Below are 17192 nucleotides of genomic sequence, written 5' to 3'. Positions count from 1 at the left end.
TGTGGCTTATTTTTTCCACATCAGATGCCACGACATGAGGTTAACGGAGCTGTTAAGTTGGAGGGTATTTGTGGTTTCTCTTATGTTAACAACAAGAATATTTTTGAGCCAAAAATAAAATGGAGGATATATTTGCTCTATTTCAAATAATTTGAGGATAATTTTGACTCTTTTCCGTTTTTAAAAAGAATGGATTAAAACTTAAAAAAATTTCAAGAAAATTAAATAAGGGTGGAATAGAAATTTTCTTTTTGTCCTTTTTTGATTTGTCTAAATAGACAAGTAAATAAGGACAATTAAAAAAAATGTTGAACAAGTAAATAGGGACGGCTGAAGTTGTTTATTCATGTCTAAATAGGATTTTTATAATAAGAAATTATATATAAATAGGTTTTCCTGTTTGATGTAAAGTATGTAGTATTATAGTAAGGGAAAAACGTTTGATATAATTTTCAAACTTTTTACTTCTATTTTTTTAAAAAAGAAAAAATCATGTAGTGATGTATAAGATCCTTCTCATACATAATTTTTTTTACTTCTTTGATTATCATAATTAAAGTTGTTTATTTATATTTTATTTTTTTCTTTCATTCGTGAAGAAATTTTTAAAACTGTTTTTCTGTGGCTAATTATAATTTAAAACTATTTTTTCGGCTTACTCTAGTTTATTTTTTTGTATTTGAAAAAAAACATCTATGATAAATTTTACAAGAAAATTAATGAAACATAAATAAATTTAACTAGCAAAATAATAAAATTTAAATTTGTCATAGAGATTAAAAAAAAGTCAAAAAATGTGCGAAAATGATTAAATGTACTCATATGAATTATATTTATTTTTTAAAAATAAATCACTTCCATTAGAAAAAAAATAAAATATTATGAGTCATTTAAGATAACACTAATATATATGAATCACAATGGCATTATCAGACTTTTTCCTTCTTATAAATACGGATACTGCTAGTGGATCTCATGAGAACTGTCAATATGAAACAATTGTCCGCTAAAAGCTTTACTTGAAGGAAAGCATCAGAAGTGATTGATTGTGGTTTAGATGAGTCGGTCAATTTTATTATTGAGAGAGAATACATCTAAACAAAAATTGAGGTGGCTGATTATTTGACAACTAAAACTTCCAAAAAATATAGAGTAGAAATTGCAACATGTAACTACATTTTGCTAACAAAATAGAGTATATACATGATTATATGATCAAGCGCGGCAATCATTCCTGACGTGGTAGTAGTATGATAGTTAACCAACTTGTTGCATCCTCTCGTGGCGATACCAGTAACATGTCTCTGAAATGCCATCATTGGAACTTGATAAAACCCCCAAATATCTACAAGTAATGAACCTCACCACTGATACTTAGCAGCAATGAGAACTTCTTCATAGTTCTGAGCAGCATTATCCCAACTTAAGTCTTGTGTCATACAACGCGTCTGAATCCCCTCCCAACTCTTTTTGTACTCACGATAAGTCAGCAAGCAATTTCCTAATGCGTGGATCAGCTGGTTAGCTTCAGCCCTACTGAAGGTCCACCCCAGTCCTGACTCATTAAAAGGATCAAAGGGCTGCACAGTATCTCTGAGTCCTCCTACTGCATGAACAACAGGAATAGTCCCATATGTCATTGCATAAAGCTGGTTCAGTCCACAAGGCTCAAATCTAGAAGGCATGAGCAGAATGTCTGCACCAGCAGTTATACGATGAGAAGTCTTCACAGAGAAACCAACCCATCCTCTAATTTTATCATTGTGTTGACACTCAAATTGCCTTAGCATCTGTTCAAGGTCAGGCCTCCCCGTACCCAACATGACCAGTTGTACATCCTGACCCATCATCCAAGGCACTGCCTCAGCAATCAGATCAACACCCTTTTGTGGGTCAAGCCTCCCAATGAAACCAATCAGTGGGACATCATCACGAACTGGTAAACCAAGTTCCTTCTGCAATGCAGCTTTACATTGAGGCTTGCCAGTCTGCAGTGTGTCCAAGGAGTAGTTCACGTAACCATCTGACTGTAAGTGAACGTCCAACTCAGGGTTCCACTCTTTTGTATCAATCCCATTCACAATACCCCGTAATTTCCAATCGTTCTCATTAATTATCTGATGCAATCCCCAACCACCTTCGGAAGTCTTGAGTTCCCATGAATATCCATGACTAACTGTAACTACACGATCTGCTGTCTTTAGACCAGCCGCAAAAATGTTGAAATGCTCACCTCCTACTGGGTCATACAATTTGAAAGGGTCCATATAGTGTGGTGGAAGATCTACATATGAAAAATCCTCCAAAGGACCACGACCCTGCATGAGATGGAACAAATTATAGAGCTGAAAATGATAGAAAGCTGGCTAAGATTGCTATAACCCTTATTCACGTTACAAAAAGATAAAATAAATGACAAAAATCAGAAAATACTAACAAAATACAGAACTTGGATAGAGATAACTCCAATTACTCTACTGTTTTATATTCCAAATTATTATTTTACACTCTTCACATTATACTTAAAAGTTATAATCTACCAGATATTTGAAAACAATTGCACAGGTCAAAGTAGGTCATGTTTAATTGGACGAACATAGTATTTCTAGTTCTCTGCTGCTTACATTACATGCATAAAATCTTGGCTCACTCCACAGCGCTCTTTGTAACTTTCATGAAGAAAATTCATTATAAAAAGAAAGTTGTATTCAGATACATATCAAATGAGGCAAGAAAAAATTTAATAAAAAGATGATAACTAGTAGTAGAAGCAAAATGCATCAGTGTGCTTAACCTTAGCACATGAGGAAAAGGTAGAGTTGTACATTGCTAATATAAGACTTCATGTACGACATATCTTTGGTAACTTCTTCGAGATTTTCTTTTGTTTTTTGTGGGGTTGATCTCATATTGTGGTAGATCATTACAAATCAAAGCATAATCCAGTATGAAGCTTAAAAAGCATATTCTTCAACCGGCTCACGCACAGAGATGAGAAAACAACTTTTCAAAGAATTTCACTTATCAGGCAATACTCCTAAACAAGTCTGAGTATGGTCTGTGCATGATAAAAAATGCTTTACCTGTAACTAGATTTATTGATAGCCTGATATGGTACTCTCAGTGGGTACCTAAGCTATTGAACTTAGTGACGCGGAAGTAATAATTATCCCACGAACACCTAGTAGATATATAATATCAAACTAGTCATCGTTATTAAATTATTTTGATAACCGAGAAATTTTCGAGGCCTCCACAGTTCAAAACTCAGTGGATGATGGGCCCCACCCATCGGTTTACCTATCAAGGTAATCATTTATTTTAAATCTTATGCTTAGAAGTCATAGAAATCATGATATACGACCAACCTTTGGAACTTAAAAAATGGCTATACTGCTAAATTATTGGAAATAAAAATGCACAGGTGGATTAGAAAACTGCTTTAGTTGCTGATGAAACTGACCTGATGAGCGATGTTATGAATCACCAGGACAGATCTTGTATAGTTCATAATTCCATTGTCACGATAATAAGCTTTCAGATATACTGGCAATAAAGCAGTATGCCAATCATTAGCAATGAACACTAAGTTTCCATCTCCATAGCAGACCCCACCACATGGAACATGCCAAGGAACCTGAAATTGTGAATCAGTAAAATGTATTTTGAAATCAATGCAATAGTAGTGGGCAAAATGTTACAACAGGGTGTGCAGGTATGAAGTAAACATGGATAATCATGCCCAAATAGAATGGCTAGGTTTATTTTACAGTGTTGGTTACAAAGATTGATTTAAGGTTTGCAGAGTCTTTTTTCTGGCCACTGTGGCGTATCGTAGACAGATAGTGTAGGGAGCAATTGGTCAATAATTAGTGCAAGGTTCCTGAAACATCAGAAATCATACCTCAATCGCTGCTTTGCAAAATAAAACCATGCGCTTTAAAATATCCTGCAACAGGAAGAGAAAAAAAGAAGTTAAAAACAGCCAGATAGGTACCGCCAAAACTATTTATGAGAAGGGGATAAACAATTCAAATAAAGCTTCAAGACTGATACATCAATGAATGATGTACAATGCAAAGAAGGTAGCTCAAAGTCAATACCAGAGCTCACCAAAGGGATCGTTATCACAGTCTTCTTGTTTGTACAGAAAATCATTTTAAACCTCTCTCTCTTAAACTCCCCACCCAGAAAGAGAAAGGAAAAGTGAAGACAAAATCATCTAAGACATCCCAATCCCATAAGGCCCAGATTTTGTGACAAGGGAAAACATTATGTCAGGCAATTATACAGAGGACTCATTAATAGATTTCAATGTAAATCAAGGAGTTTGAAATTCCAGGATCAAAATGAAACTAAAAATTCAGAAGAAAAGTGAGCGCCGGGATTTACCACACGGTTCCCTCCGTAAATGTTGTTCCCAATGTGTCTAAACATATGGCTGTCAATGAAAACAAAATCCACACCATCAATAAAAGCTTGGAAGTAAGTCACTTCTACATCCTGCACAGTTCAAAACTTAAATGCTTAGATATGGATAGTCTTGTGGCCATGAAATCACAAGCATAAGTTAAAAGCTGCATCTAATTGATGCAGTTAACCATACCTGACCATGAACTTTATAAATTTTTCTTACACCAGAATCTTGAGGTTCAGGATAGTTGTCATAACGAGGTGCCACAACCTAAGTTTCAGGGAAATGGGGGGAGAAAAGGAAACTTCAGCGTCAGATAACTTACATCCCATGTGTTTGGAATGAGAAGGCAAAATTCTTAAATACTAAGCAATGTATAAAGTTGTCTGTTTGATGTGTCAAAAAGAAATAAATATTGTCACAAAAAAATTATTATATGATATGATTTAGCAAGAGGTTCATATGGTGTCGATAATCTGGTTAGACAGCATATCTTTTGGAAAGCTTGTGAATCTATAAATAGTCCAGTGGTTAAAAAGACGACGGGTAGAGAATATAACACCTCGCGCAGAACAGACTTCATAGACAATTTCTCTCTGAGTTACATTCTACTTGATACATCATTTCTTATGAATCCAGAAATTCACAAGGTGAAGGATTAAACTACTTACCATAACTCTGTGGCCACGTCGAGCCAAAGCTTTCGGTAATGCTCCAGCAACATCTCCAAGCCCACCTAAAAAACTCTTCACAAGTAAAAGATATGCTTGCACTAATATGAAACGAGAGACATAAACACACTAAAATTCATGCAACATCGAAGTACGAAAAATGTGTACGAGTCATGATTATATATACGTGCACAGAGCTCAGTAGTTTTTAAATGAAGATAACAGAAAAGTCAACAGACAAAATCAAAGTTTGAGAAACCAACAAATCCACCACCCATCCTCAACCATTCAGAAGGCAACAATACTACATTAGTGAAGAAAGGCAGGATAAAATATAGATCTTTTTTCTTTTGACATTCACCTATTCGTTTCACTTTGGACGATTAGTGATGGTTTTTCATTTTTCTTAAATGCCTTTTATCACATTATTAAGAAAATGTCACATAATACTTTTGATAGGTATGATAATAATAGATCCTTTTTCTTTTGATGTTCACCCTTTCATTTCAATTGGACGATCAGTGATATTTTTTCATTTTTCTTAAATGCCTTTTATCACATTACTAAGGAAATGTCATATAATACTTTTGATAGGTATGATAATATGTTAATCCTTCTACTAATTAATTATCTTGTTTATCTAGAGACGAAGGAGTACTGAATGCTGGTCCTACTCTTTTGCAGTTCCTACGCATTTGTCCCTGGACAGAAGATACATATCCAGTGTAAAATATACCTGTTTTAGACCATGGAGCGCATTCTGAAGCCACCAAAATAATGTTCATAACATTTGTTCCGGCCAATGGAGGAGGTTTCTCATCTATATTCACAAGATCTTCAGTCTCTTCGTTTGCCTCAGCACTTGATCCTTCAAGATTTTCATTCCTCTTTTCCACAAGGGATTGTGCTGAGGATTCTTTACATAATGAAGGCATATAAGACTGGATCTTCTTTCCAGGAACATCGACTAAACTTTTACGCGAATTCACATTCAAAAGTGTCTCTTGACTGAACTTCGGAGTTTCTGGAGGGACATTCAATATTCTTTTGGAACTTACAGTAGAGGAAGTCTGGCTACTGGCTGTGATGGATGATCTTGAAAGTGGGGGTGCCCTTTCATCGGCCAGGTCCCTTTTGACTTCTCTTTTACTTTCAACAAAATCTTGGCTTATAGCAGGCGGTGTATTTTTATCGACATCAGTAATTGGAGTAGCAGCAGTACTAGGTACAGTAACATTATAATCTTTATCCACGTCAGGGATATCAACATCTGATAAGCTACCACTCCCACCATCATAAGTACCAGTAGCATCGGCAAGACTGCTTTTTATTGAAGAGACTACTTTTCTTCTTTCTGCAATCTAATATGCAAAGAATTCAAGGATGAAGACAATGTAAATAGTGTTTCTAAACCCACTATGATAAATTGCAAACTGAAACATATGCAATGCTCAGGAAGACAATTAAACCAACAAAAAAACATATGAACTACAGCAACAAATCATCCTACAGGCGAACTTCTCCTCTTCTAAATCAGAACATGGTTACAATCTTTATCCACAACATACTGAAACAAATTCTCAGAAAACAGTCCTATCATACTGATTTCTAAGTTATTTAAACATAGATTCATTTTCAAATTTGACATTCTTGAAAAAATCGATTGTTTCGTTTACAGAAATTAGAACATGTCTAATATCTTAAATCAGGATTTCTATTCATTATTAGCATATATAATGATAATTATATCCCTTGTATCCGCATTTAAGGAAAAACAGTCAAAAGGCCCTAAAACAAGTACATCTTTTACTTCTTTATCTTTCTGACCTGGAAAAAGAAATCTTTCTTTTCACTTTATGATTGAGTACCAAAAGGGTTACCTGTTGAAGTAGGTCCTGTTGCATGGCTAAAACCTTTTTGCTCTTTTCAATTGTAACCTGTAAGGCATCATCCGATTCATCAGCACTTGCAGCTTCCCCAGAATTTTCACCTGTTGCTTTAACGCGCTTGATCCTCCACATTTGCTCTCTACTGGAGCCATGAATTCGAGATAACTTTTTGGGCCTAAATGAGAAAAAGGGTAAGCTGGGGTGGAATTGATTTCCAGTATGAAGAACAATGGAATTTTCCATTACAGAAAGATGAAGTTCACAGGGATAACAGGAACCCAAGATTTCAAGAACCAGAGTGACCTAGTGGAAATAGAAGACGACCCAGTTGACAAGTATAGAAAACCCAATTGAATAGAGACTAGTACAGAGAATTAGGGGTATTCGATTGTGAAAAGAAAAACCAACAAGTAACGACAATGGAGGTCAATGTTGAAATCGTTTGATGCAAAATGGGTCCCCGAAGAAGGGATCCCTGTGAGGATTAGATTCACCGAGAATGGAAAGCTCAGCGTCTGAGTAGAAACCAGAAAGTTTAAGAGTTTTTGGACGATGGGATTTAAGCTAGGGCCCTCTTATTTATGGTATTGGGAATATCACGTGTAAATTATGGCTTTCTCACTTAACCTACCCACTCTCTATCTTAGGAATTCAAATTCATATTCTATTCGAAATTTAGTTTATCGCTATATAAAAAATGATATATTTTGTGTTATTTTAGATATTCAATCTCTTTCTCAATAATTAAATAATTTAAAGAAAAAAAAATTTAATGACTCTTAGATCATAGAAACTAATAAGAAAAAATAACTAAGAAGGACAAAACTTATATTAGTTTATTAATAAAATTATATTTTTTATTTATAATTACAATTTATGTGTAATGTCAAGAAGCAATTCTCGCTAACATATTGAATACAATTTATGTATTCAACTATGTAATCTACTAGTTAAAGTTATAATTTTATCAATTTTGTCATTTTGGAATTCTATTTATATACACAACTATTGTTCATTATACATTATTAGTATATATATTTGGTAATATTTGTGGTTTATTATTTATTACAAGTTGTTTTATTGGTGGTATTTATCCTGTTACTTTATTGTCATAATTTTCTTCTTTTTAACCTATTTCGGTGAAGTGGTGTTGTTTGGAAGGTTCATCAAGTTTTCCTTTATTCTATTGATGATTTAACTAATTTTTCTTTAAGTAATTGTGACAATCTAAAATAATAATTTTTCTATCGCATAAAAATAAAAGTAAGTTTTACCTTAGGATTTTAATTTTTGGTACTTATTATTATGAATAATTATGTAAAACGTATATAACAACCATTTTGGTTAAATTAATACTAACAAATTTTTTACATTGTCAGCAGAATTAAAATCTTATGTCTTTTTTTTTTTTAAAAAAAAGATGAGTAACTATTGAAAAAGAAAAAGGACTCCAAAAACATTCTACCTTACAATGAAAGTTGTTTTTGTAGTACGAGGACAAGTAGATAACATAAAAGTAGGCCTTTATATGGAGACTAAAGAAAAGATAACAAGCTTAAGCTAGTGTGGATGATAAAAAGAAGATCAAAAGAGAAAAGTTAAAAGGTACTCTACTACTATATACTCTAACATTTCAAAAAGAATATTCTAGTTTGATTTGGAACGAAATTTAAGAAAAGAAAATATATTTTTAATTTTGTGATTCTAAATTAAAGTTATATCACATATATCAAAATATTCATTAATTTTGTGATCTTAAATATGTTATGTGAAAAATTAAATTTAAAATATTATAAAACAGAAAAAAAATAAAAAAAAAATAGGGACATTCTTTTTAAACGGATAGAGTATTATTTTTATTAATTGTGAGGACAAATAAAATTTTGAGTATGATTCTTCTTTGCATTTACTATCCAATGATTATGCTCTACTACTGTTTTGTTTTGTTACTCCTTTTTCATCACTTTTTACTTTATCAATTTTTTAGTTGCCGGATAATGATTGGTATGGTATTAAGTTTATCATTTTATTTTTATTAATATTAAAATTTCAAACATTTTTACTTGCTTTATTTTTTAAAAATTATTAATTTAAAGTTATTTGTTAAAAAATAATAATTAAGAAAGAATTAAATTAAAAAATATTTGACAAGTATAGGGAGAGAAAAAATATGTTTTAATTTATATTTTTACACGTGTCCTCTAAAATTAATAACTATGATTTTGGGGTATTATTATTGGCATAAAAAAGTTGATATATGCCCCAAAGATATATATTACTAAGCTAAAACAATATCCAGCAATAATTAGTTAACGTAAATAGTTAAAATGCCATTAAAGTATATAAAGTTTGTTTATACATATATAATTTTTTTATATTCAAATAGTTATATATATAAATAAGTAGTAATTTAAAAAATTTGGTATAATTATATAAAATTACTTGAGGAATTCGTATATATACAAGTACTGTATTTTATATTTTAATTGTATATGTATATACAATTACTTTACAATTTGGTGCAAATTGAACAATTTGTATTTAATTTATTTACAATCGTATATAAACTTTATATACATTAAAAAGTTAAGTTTCTCATAAACAAGTTTGTATGAATTTTCAGTTGTAATAGTGTCGCGCCCCATTTTCGCAGAAAACGGGTTTTGTGCACGACCTAACAACTCTTTTGGGATTTTTGAGTTTGGAATCGCCACCTAACGAATTAAGGCGCGTTAGGGCACCTATCTAACCTAACTAAGTCTAACTAAGGTCAACGAGCCAAAGAATTAGGGTAAGGGTTCAAATTACCTCGAGGGGAAGGTGTTAGGCATCCCTCGAGGTCCACAAGTGTGGGTCCCGGCCGTATCTCATGCAATCTATGTGGGGGTTACAAGTAGCAATCAAGGTCACTTCATTATTATTCATTAATATGCTTGCTAAGTGATAACAAGTATAAAACAATTAAGGCTATTTTATTAATTTAAATATGCGAGGCTAGAAGACAGCAATAATAAACAACCAAGTTTATTATTTTTTATTTATTTATTTAACATACAAAATTGGCAAATATTAAGCAATTAATATGTGCAAAAATAAAGTTTGAAAATTGATAAGCTTTGAGTAGGAATTTTTATTTAAAAATGTTTGTTTCTTTGTAGGGATGATGCCACGATATTGTTGATCGCGCTCCTCCACCATAGAAACAATTTTGATTTGAGGTCGGTCTAAAAATAGTTTATGTTTTTGAAAAATGATTTAAAAGATTTAGTTCACACATAGGCACGTAAACATTTACACATAAATGCACATAATTCTTTTTGAAATTCATGGGTAGGTGGTACTTCCGAGGATGCGTCAGGTTTAAAAAATTGGAACTAGACCTCATAGTTCCTTTGACTTTCCCACTAACGATAGGTTAGGAGATAGTACTTATAATTTACTTTCAAAATAAACAATGTCAAAATCAATCCAAAGTTTAAATAATGACTTTTCAAGAAAATTATGTTACAAGGTTTTGATATGAAATATTTTTAAAGCCAAGTTAAATGCATGAAATGATTCTAAATTAGTATTATTAAAAAAAAACATATTGCATCATGAATGAGGAAGACAAATAAAATTAATATTGACCATTTTATGGGGAAGGACACAAATATGCACAAATAAATTTTATTTTTACGGATATGTTAAAAGTTATTTCAAGCCTATAGACATGAATTTCTAGGTGTTTAAAAGAAGGAGTAACACATATATGCATGATTTTGTAAATGATATGAACAATTTAATACTTAGGCATAGTTTCTACGTGATAAGACAAATGAGAATTTATAATATATTTTTAACATCTAACAACCTACTAGATTTATTAGGATTTGATTTTAACATTTAAAAAATTAATGGACTCTAGTTCTTATTTTTTAAGACTTGTTAACAAAAACGTCAAGCAAATTGAAAATTGATTAGATTATAACACCTACAAATATCAAATCTAGGTGGTTAAAGACAAACCTAGGCATGATTTCTAAAAAATTTATAATGAACAAGTAAGCATATAAATCCCCCTCCCCTAGACGATCCCCCAAATAATTATATATATATATGATCTTTTAGAATTACAATTGTTACAACATTCGAATAAATAAAATAGGCAAAAAATAAAAAAAAATATATATATATATATATATATATATACACACACACATTCAAATAAACAAATAAATCTTTCTTCAATTAATCTTCAACTTGAACTTCAAGTTTGAAACCTGTCAAAGTAATCAAATAACGGTTAAGCAAAACAAATTAATTCACCTTTTACTCGAAAGTAGCAAAATAGCGAAGAACACTTGAATATTTATCGGAATATTAATGTGTTGTTAAAGTAGCAAGAGAGCAGTGAGAGAAGAGAGAGTGATGAGAGAATTTTTTTTTGATTGAGAGTGAATGAGTGTCTCTGAGTTGATGAAGGGAGGGGTCTTATTTATATAGCAAAGAGGAGGAAACAAATAAGGAAGAAAGATATTTAAAGGAGTTAATTAAATATATCATTTTCCTTATTAAAAAGGAGATTCAAATCAGCCAAAATAAAAATATATCACTTCCAAATATAAGCAAGAATAAATTAGGAAGAGAAATATTATTATTATTTATCTTAAATAAGGAGAGACAAATCAGATTTTTTTAATTTAATATTTCATTACTAAAAAAATAAATGAGTAAGAGTAAAGTAAGGAAGACAATATTCTTTTACTTTAATAAATAAGAGCCAAAACATTTTAATTTTAAAACATTTGAAATTCATTAATAATTTTAAAATATTATAATATTTACGATAATTTTATAAAATAAAACATACTAAAATATATAATTTTCAAGCAAAGTCGACTAAAAATTCTAAAATTTAAAATACGTATTTAATCGAATAGGATTTCTAATAAAGTTGAAAGGTCGGTCAAAATTGGATGTCAACAAATAGAATTCTATTTTTAGAAAATATTTGATTTTGAATGTTTAGCTTAAATTATGGGAATTATGTAAATGTTTGTTACCATATTTAGGGCTATTATTACTATTAAATAAAAAAGTAAAATATAGTACAAATTTTTAAAAAACGTTTTATACAAAATAAAAAACTACATAACGAATTAAACACCATAAAATGTAATTATATAAACAATACCCATAATGTTATTTCATAAATTCAGTTTGTCATATATGAAATTTTTCCTTTTTTTAATAACAATTAGCTCTTTTATGTAAATATTTGTAAAGCCTATAACAATAATAAAAAGTCTATTTACTAATTTCAATAGCAGTTTTTTATTTAAGGTGCACATTAATTATTACTAAAATTTATTTTTGTCATTGATATGGCTATCCCAAAAGAAGAAGCTAATTGTAATAGATTTACATGACATGCGTGCACTCTTTGTAGAAGAAGAACAAGTATGCTTAACTATATACAATCTAATTTTCTAAATAAAAAGAAAATTTGATGTGATCTAATCAAGATGGAAACAGCGGTAGGATAGTTGGGCTCCTTAAAATGTGACCATTTTTGAACTCTATATTATCTAGCTTTTGTTGGCACCATTTGAAATGAGATGTAGAAATAATGGACATATGGAGAATCCTTGATACCAGCTTCATCTCTATCAATGTCAACACTAACTCTATTTTGTTCAACTCTTCTTGTTCACCCTTTTTTGCTCTTCTAAGCCAACATTTTCTCTTACCTTTCACATCCTTCATCCATAACTCTTTCTTCACCGTAACCAACAACAACAACAAAAAATCATCTTCAGTTACAAAATGTTTAAAAACCAATTACATCAGAAAATGACTTATGTTATTAAAAATATTATAGAAAGAGAGAGGCGTACCATTTGAAGTTTCCTAGTCAAGTCAGGCAGGAACAGTATGTCTCTGGGGTCTTCAACACGAGATTGACTCCACAAAAAATTCTTCTTTTTCTTGCAATCTCTTCTTACATAAAACCAAAAAGCATATATGCATTTCTCAATGGCCTTTAGCACTTCTATTGGCTTCATTATTTCTCCATCCACTCTTTCATTTGATTCTACGTATCCTACAAAATTTTAAATTTATGAATTCTGAATTTCAAAATCGACATATAACTTGTTCAGTTTTGAATAAAATGTATATATTACGTAAAAATATTATTGCATATGGTCTTAAATATCCTTAAAAGAATTCTTTTCTTTTATCTTTTTTCTAACACTAATAATATTTTTCATTAGTAACGTGTAGGACTAGTAATCTTAAGATGTTAGAATAAGAGAGCTCTTATAAAATACTTGACGATAATTAAGTAGTAATTTCTTGGGTATATAGGAAGGCAACGTACGAAATAAACAATTTAGGTAGTATTAGGTGGGGGAGTGTGATTAGTTTTAATTTCTCCCCTTTTAGCAGCAGAATAAACCAATGGCGACTGAGATCTTCTTAATACTAATTTTTGTAATTACCGAAATTGCATGTCCCCAAAATAAAATACTATTTAATTCGTATAAGCTCAAATTGTTTTTACATATAAGTAGTAATTATTTTTGTTAATGAAAGAAGTTCTTTATCAATGTGTTAATTAATACTCCTACAAGAAATGGAGATCTAGTCGTTACACGTAAGAACTAGATAAGCGACGTACTAATGAATATCAACTTGCCATGCAAGTCAAAATTAGAGGGTCTATATTAAATTTAAGAATAGCGACATCAAGAATTAGTAACTAGATTTTGGATTTAGTTACTTATATATACATCTAGTTGATTATTAAATACAAACTGAAAGGTTGGATCTTTCAGCTCAACCCCTAATTTATAAATATTGAAAGTATACAACAACACTTAATATATTTAGCAGGTAATTTATCATTTTTAAAGTTACTAATTTTTTTTACTTATGAATGAGAGCTTGAAATTGATATTTAGTTTAGGTGACTTGAAAATGTAACAATTATGTGTTACGTCATGAGCCGGGGGTTTAGAGAAACAATCTTTTTCAGACAATAGCAATTTTACTATATATGTTGTTGGAAATGTAACAATTCTTTTACGCGGTTAATCTATAGAAGTTGAACTTTTCAAAAAAAATGTTTAAGAGACAAAAGATTACCAGAAATCTCTGGAACTTGGAGGAGATTCTTTTGGGAAAATCTTGTATGAACATAATTCAAATGCCTTTTGCCTCCACAGCTATCATCTTCCACAAATCTTTCTAGCAATACTTGGAATTTCTGAAATCTTGCTGCTACATTACCATAAAAGACCCCATTTTTTGAAGTTGAACCACAAAGAGCCTTTACTTTTTTATACTGATGATGAAGTGCTTCCCATGATAAACATGATTGTGCCACATAAACCAACTCCAAATCACTCTCTAAGTTCCTCACAAGTCTTTTTCTATCCATTTTGTTCAATGAACTATATTGGACAGGCAAACCAACTGTAGGCTCCATTTCATACTCAAATGAATTTGGACTTGACAAGTGCTTCCTCAATACTGCATCTAATTAATATATAACCAACAATTAATAAAATTGTGAAGGATTACTTAAGCATACTATAATATCAAGAAAACTCATATTTATATGAAAAAAAAATTTGTATCTAGTCCCCAGATGTGGCCTACTGGTCTATAATTAACTCTGAAAAAGTCATGCATATGACAGACCAGGATTCAGTATCCCATAGCGGAAAAAAAAAGGCTAGGTCATTTCCTTCCAACTTCCCAATATATAGTGTTAATCTATATCTGTCAAATAGTCGAGTTGTGCAAAAGTTAGCCAAAACAACAGGTTATAGCATAAGAAAAAGTACTTGGGCAAAAGGAGAAACTCACTTAAGGCACATAGCCTTTCATGATTGAGAACATCAAACCAGCTCATTCTTTCAGCATACTTCTTGTATAACAAATCTACTTCTTCCTCTGCACAATTTGTATACTCATGAACCAGCTGTTGATCCATTTCCATATCATTTGTATAGCTATCAAGTGACGGAAAATTTTGGTTCATCGTGCCATAATCCAAAGGGGACGACAAATTAGAACTATTAGGAGATGGAAAATATTCGTCAAACCCGCGACCATCAATACCTGGTGAAAAACCGGAAACAGAACTCGATAGGGAAAACTCAAGTTCCATCTCTGTTTCAGATAAAACTGAACCAGGAGATAAAGGGACAGTATTATAGTTATCAAATAAATTCGTCTTATCATCGACAGAAGAAATGACTGAACAACAGTCGGTTACTACTTCACTAGGATATTCTTTTTCATGTTCTTCATCAAGTTCCATAAACTCACCTTGATTAGGTTCAACAAACGAACTAATCTTGTGATTATTATCGAACATTTGAGAGACTCTAGTTTGAAAATCATATACGTAGATTATGTCATCATACGATTTATTTTTCATGTTAAAATGATGGATGGTTTCGTATGATTCACTCGAACTTCGTCTCATGTTCAAGCTCGTATAAAGGATGATTTCATTTTGGTTTTCAGTATTTGGTATGGCATCATAGTACTCATAAGCTTCTTCAATAGGGTTATGATGATTTTTTCTATTTCGTAAGATGAAGGTACACTTCTTGAAGAGGAGAAGGCAGAATTTGCACAATTTTGTAAGATATGAAATTAAGAAACAAGAGGACTTATAAACAAAAAGGATGAAGGTTAATAGAAATTTTTGTAACACTTTGATCCAACGATAAAGTTGGCAGAGAGGAAGAAGAAAAGGGTGGATATAGAAACTCAAAAAATACCACTTCAAATATCCATGTGGGATCACGTATAGTTCAATCAAAAGCCAACAGGTAGATAACGGTGTCATTTCAGGGATCCAAAGACAAGCAGAAACTTTGAAGTTTTTTGTTAACGAAGGAGCAAGATTGGTTTGAGAGTACTGCCTCTGTGCTAATTTATATTACCCAGCTTCCTTTTTAGTCCGTCTAAAAAAAAATACCGTAACATTTTTTTATATTTAATAATAATTATCTATGACTTGTTTTAGATTATGGGTTTCAAAAGTTTAATTTTTCTTTTACTAAACTTTTTCTCAAATCACATAAATTGGGACGGATATATGATTTTCTACTTAATTATTTTCTTAATTTGGGGCTGGAAATGGGTGCAGGGAAGTTATCCAATTGAAGGAGCTTGCTTCCGTTGACTAGATATACGTACAATAGTTGTTAGTTGGTCATTATATTGATAGTTTTTAGTTGAGGGGTTTTCAACTTTCTCAGCAGGAGGACAAAACGTGGCTCATAACGCAGTTGGTGAGCATACTTAAACTGTGCATTATTACAAACCATAAGTTTATAGTATTTACAAATTAAGAAATTTTACTTGGTCAATATTATAATACAACCATGAGTCATGACGCTACTGTTTGAATCATGTCACGCCGAGAAGCAAATGCACATCTGAGATTTCCAAATCTTAGCCTGAATAATCTCTGTCTTATTGAAATTAAGGATTCATTGAACTTTTGCGATTGTTTTTGTTGAAATCATAAAAAAAGGCTGCATGCAGCATGTCCCTCCACTAAGAAGTGACTCGTTGATCTTATTAAGAAGCTCCACATACGAAAGGTGTTATTAATTGAATTATAAATCCTTTTGCTAGAATCTTGGTTATTGACAGGAAGGTTGAAAGAATCATAATGAAAACTGCTAGGAAAGTTCTCTATGATAAGATTAGGTACACTGAAAACTTTAATAAATGTCAACATAATAAGATAGAAATGAGAATTGACTTTTGAAGAGGCAATCAGTTAAGGTTGGGGCCGTTTCCGTCAGGCGCAAGGCGATTTACACGAGTCCGCTCCATTTTTTTTTATGGAGGTAAATCTAAGCATACGTCCCACTAGGCACTAACTTATATGAGAAAACATGTGGAGCCTAGACATGGAGGTTTGTCTGCTCTTACCTCAAAACTGAATAAGAAAGTTACAAGTCACATATATAATATCTTTTTCGACAAATATTCTAAAATAATTATTACTGTTCTGACTGTTGTTACCATGGCAGCGACATCAACTGAAAATTAATTGATATGAAGTGTGTTGGAACACGCAAACCACTGTCCATAGTCTTCAACAACAGTTATTACTATATTGTAGAACTTAAATTATTTAAATACGTTTACAAATACCGTTCTAATCCTGTCAGTTGTATCTGAACCAGTTACTAAGAG

The 17192-nt window shown here is 31.5% G+C and overlaps 2 protein-coding genes across 4 annotated transcripts; both read right to left on the bottom strand.

Annotated features, from left to right (window-relative positions):
• Window positions 1-1046: 1046 nt before the first annotated feature.
• On the bottom strand, window positions 1047-7736 carry LOC101252941 (granule-bound starch synthase 2, chloroplastic/amyloplastic). The gene is made up of 8 exons (XM_004232171.5): window positions 6966-7736; window positions 5822-6446; window positions 5086-5150; window positions 4607-4684; window positions 4393-4503; window positions 3905-3949; window positions 3464-3637; window positions 1047-2318 (listed from the first exon to the last, which is right to left on the bottom strand). Exons 1-8 carry the CDS (start codon window positions 7215-7217, stop codon window positions 1362-1364), a joined length of 2307 nt encoding a protein of 768 aa, XP_004232219.1. The 5' UTR covers window positions 7218-7736; the 3' UTR covers window positions 1047-1361.
• A 4574-nt stretch (window positions 7737-12310) lies between these two features.
• LOC101244638 (uncharacterized) lies at window positions 12311-16087 on the bottom strand. Of its 3 annotated transcripts, none has more exons than XM_004233632.5 (4): window positions 14832-16087; window positions 14106-14498; window positions 12854-13059; window positions 12311-12734 (listed from the first exon to the last, which is right to left on the bottom strand). In XM_004233632.5, the coding sequence occupies exons 1-4, from the start codon at window positions 15823-15825 to the stop codon at window positions 12477-12479; spliced, it is 1851 nt and encodes a 616-aa protein (XP_004233680.2). In that variant the 5' UTR covers window positions 15826-16087; the 3' UTR covers window positions 12311-12476. The 3 variants fall into 3 exon arrangements, with proteins under 3 accessions (XP_004233680.2, XP_069150669.1, XP_025885360.1); XM_069294568.1 differs by having other exon boundaries at window positions 12854-13050; XM_026029575.2 differs by having other exon boundaries at window positions 12663-12730.
• Window positions 16088-17192: the final 1105 nt, after the last annotated feature.

The sequence above is a fragment of the Solanum lycopersicum genome, chromosome 2 (assembly GCF_036512215.1).
Source record: "Solanum lycopersicum chromosome 2, SLM_r2.1".
Lineage (NCBI taxonomy): Eukaryota > Viridiplantae > Streptophyta > Magnoliopsida > Solanales > Solanaceae > Solanum > Solanum lycopersicum.
The sequence above is the reverse complement of the archived record's forward strand: the minus strand, read 5'-3'. Positions and strand labels throughout refer to the sequence as shown.

What these genes read in the sequence shown, in the direction of transcription:
- LOC101252941 (XM_004232171.5), bottom strand. Translation starts at nt 7,217, where the DNA reads ATGGAAAATTCCATTGTTCTTCATACTGGAAATCAATTCCACCCCAGC. An exon ending in TTTATAAAGTTCATGGTCAG is followed by an intron (nt 4,504 to 4,606) that starts GTATGGTTAACT and finishes TGAACTGTGCAG; the next exon opens with GATGTAGAAGTGACTTACTT. An exon ending in TTTACGGAGGGAACCGTGTG is followed by an intron (nt 3,950 to 4,392) that starts GTAAATCCCGGC and finishes TTCCTGTTGCAG; the next exon opens with GATATTTTAAAGCGCATGGT.
- LOC101244638 (XM_004233632.5), bottom strand. Translation starts at nt 15,825, where the DNA reads ATGACACCGTTATCTACCTGTTGGCTTTTGATTGAACTATACGTGATC. An exon ending in TGAAAGGCTATGTGCCTTAA is followed by an intron (nt 14,499 to 14,831) that starts GTGAGTTTCTCC and finishes TATATTAATTAG; the next exon opens with ATGCAGTATTGAGGAAGCAC. An exon ending in TGACTAGGAAACTTCAAATG is followed by an intron (nt 12,735 to 12,853) that starts GTACGCCTCTCT and finishes GTTACGGTGAAG; the next exon opens with AAAGAGTTATGGATGAAGGA.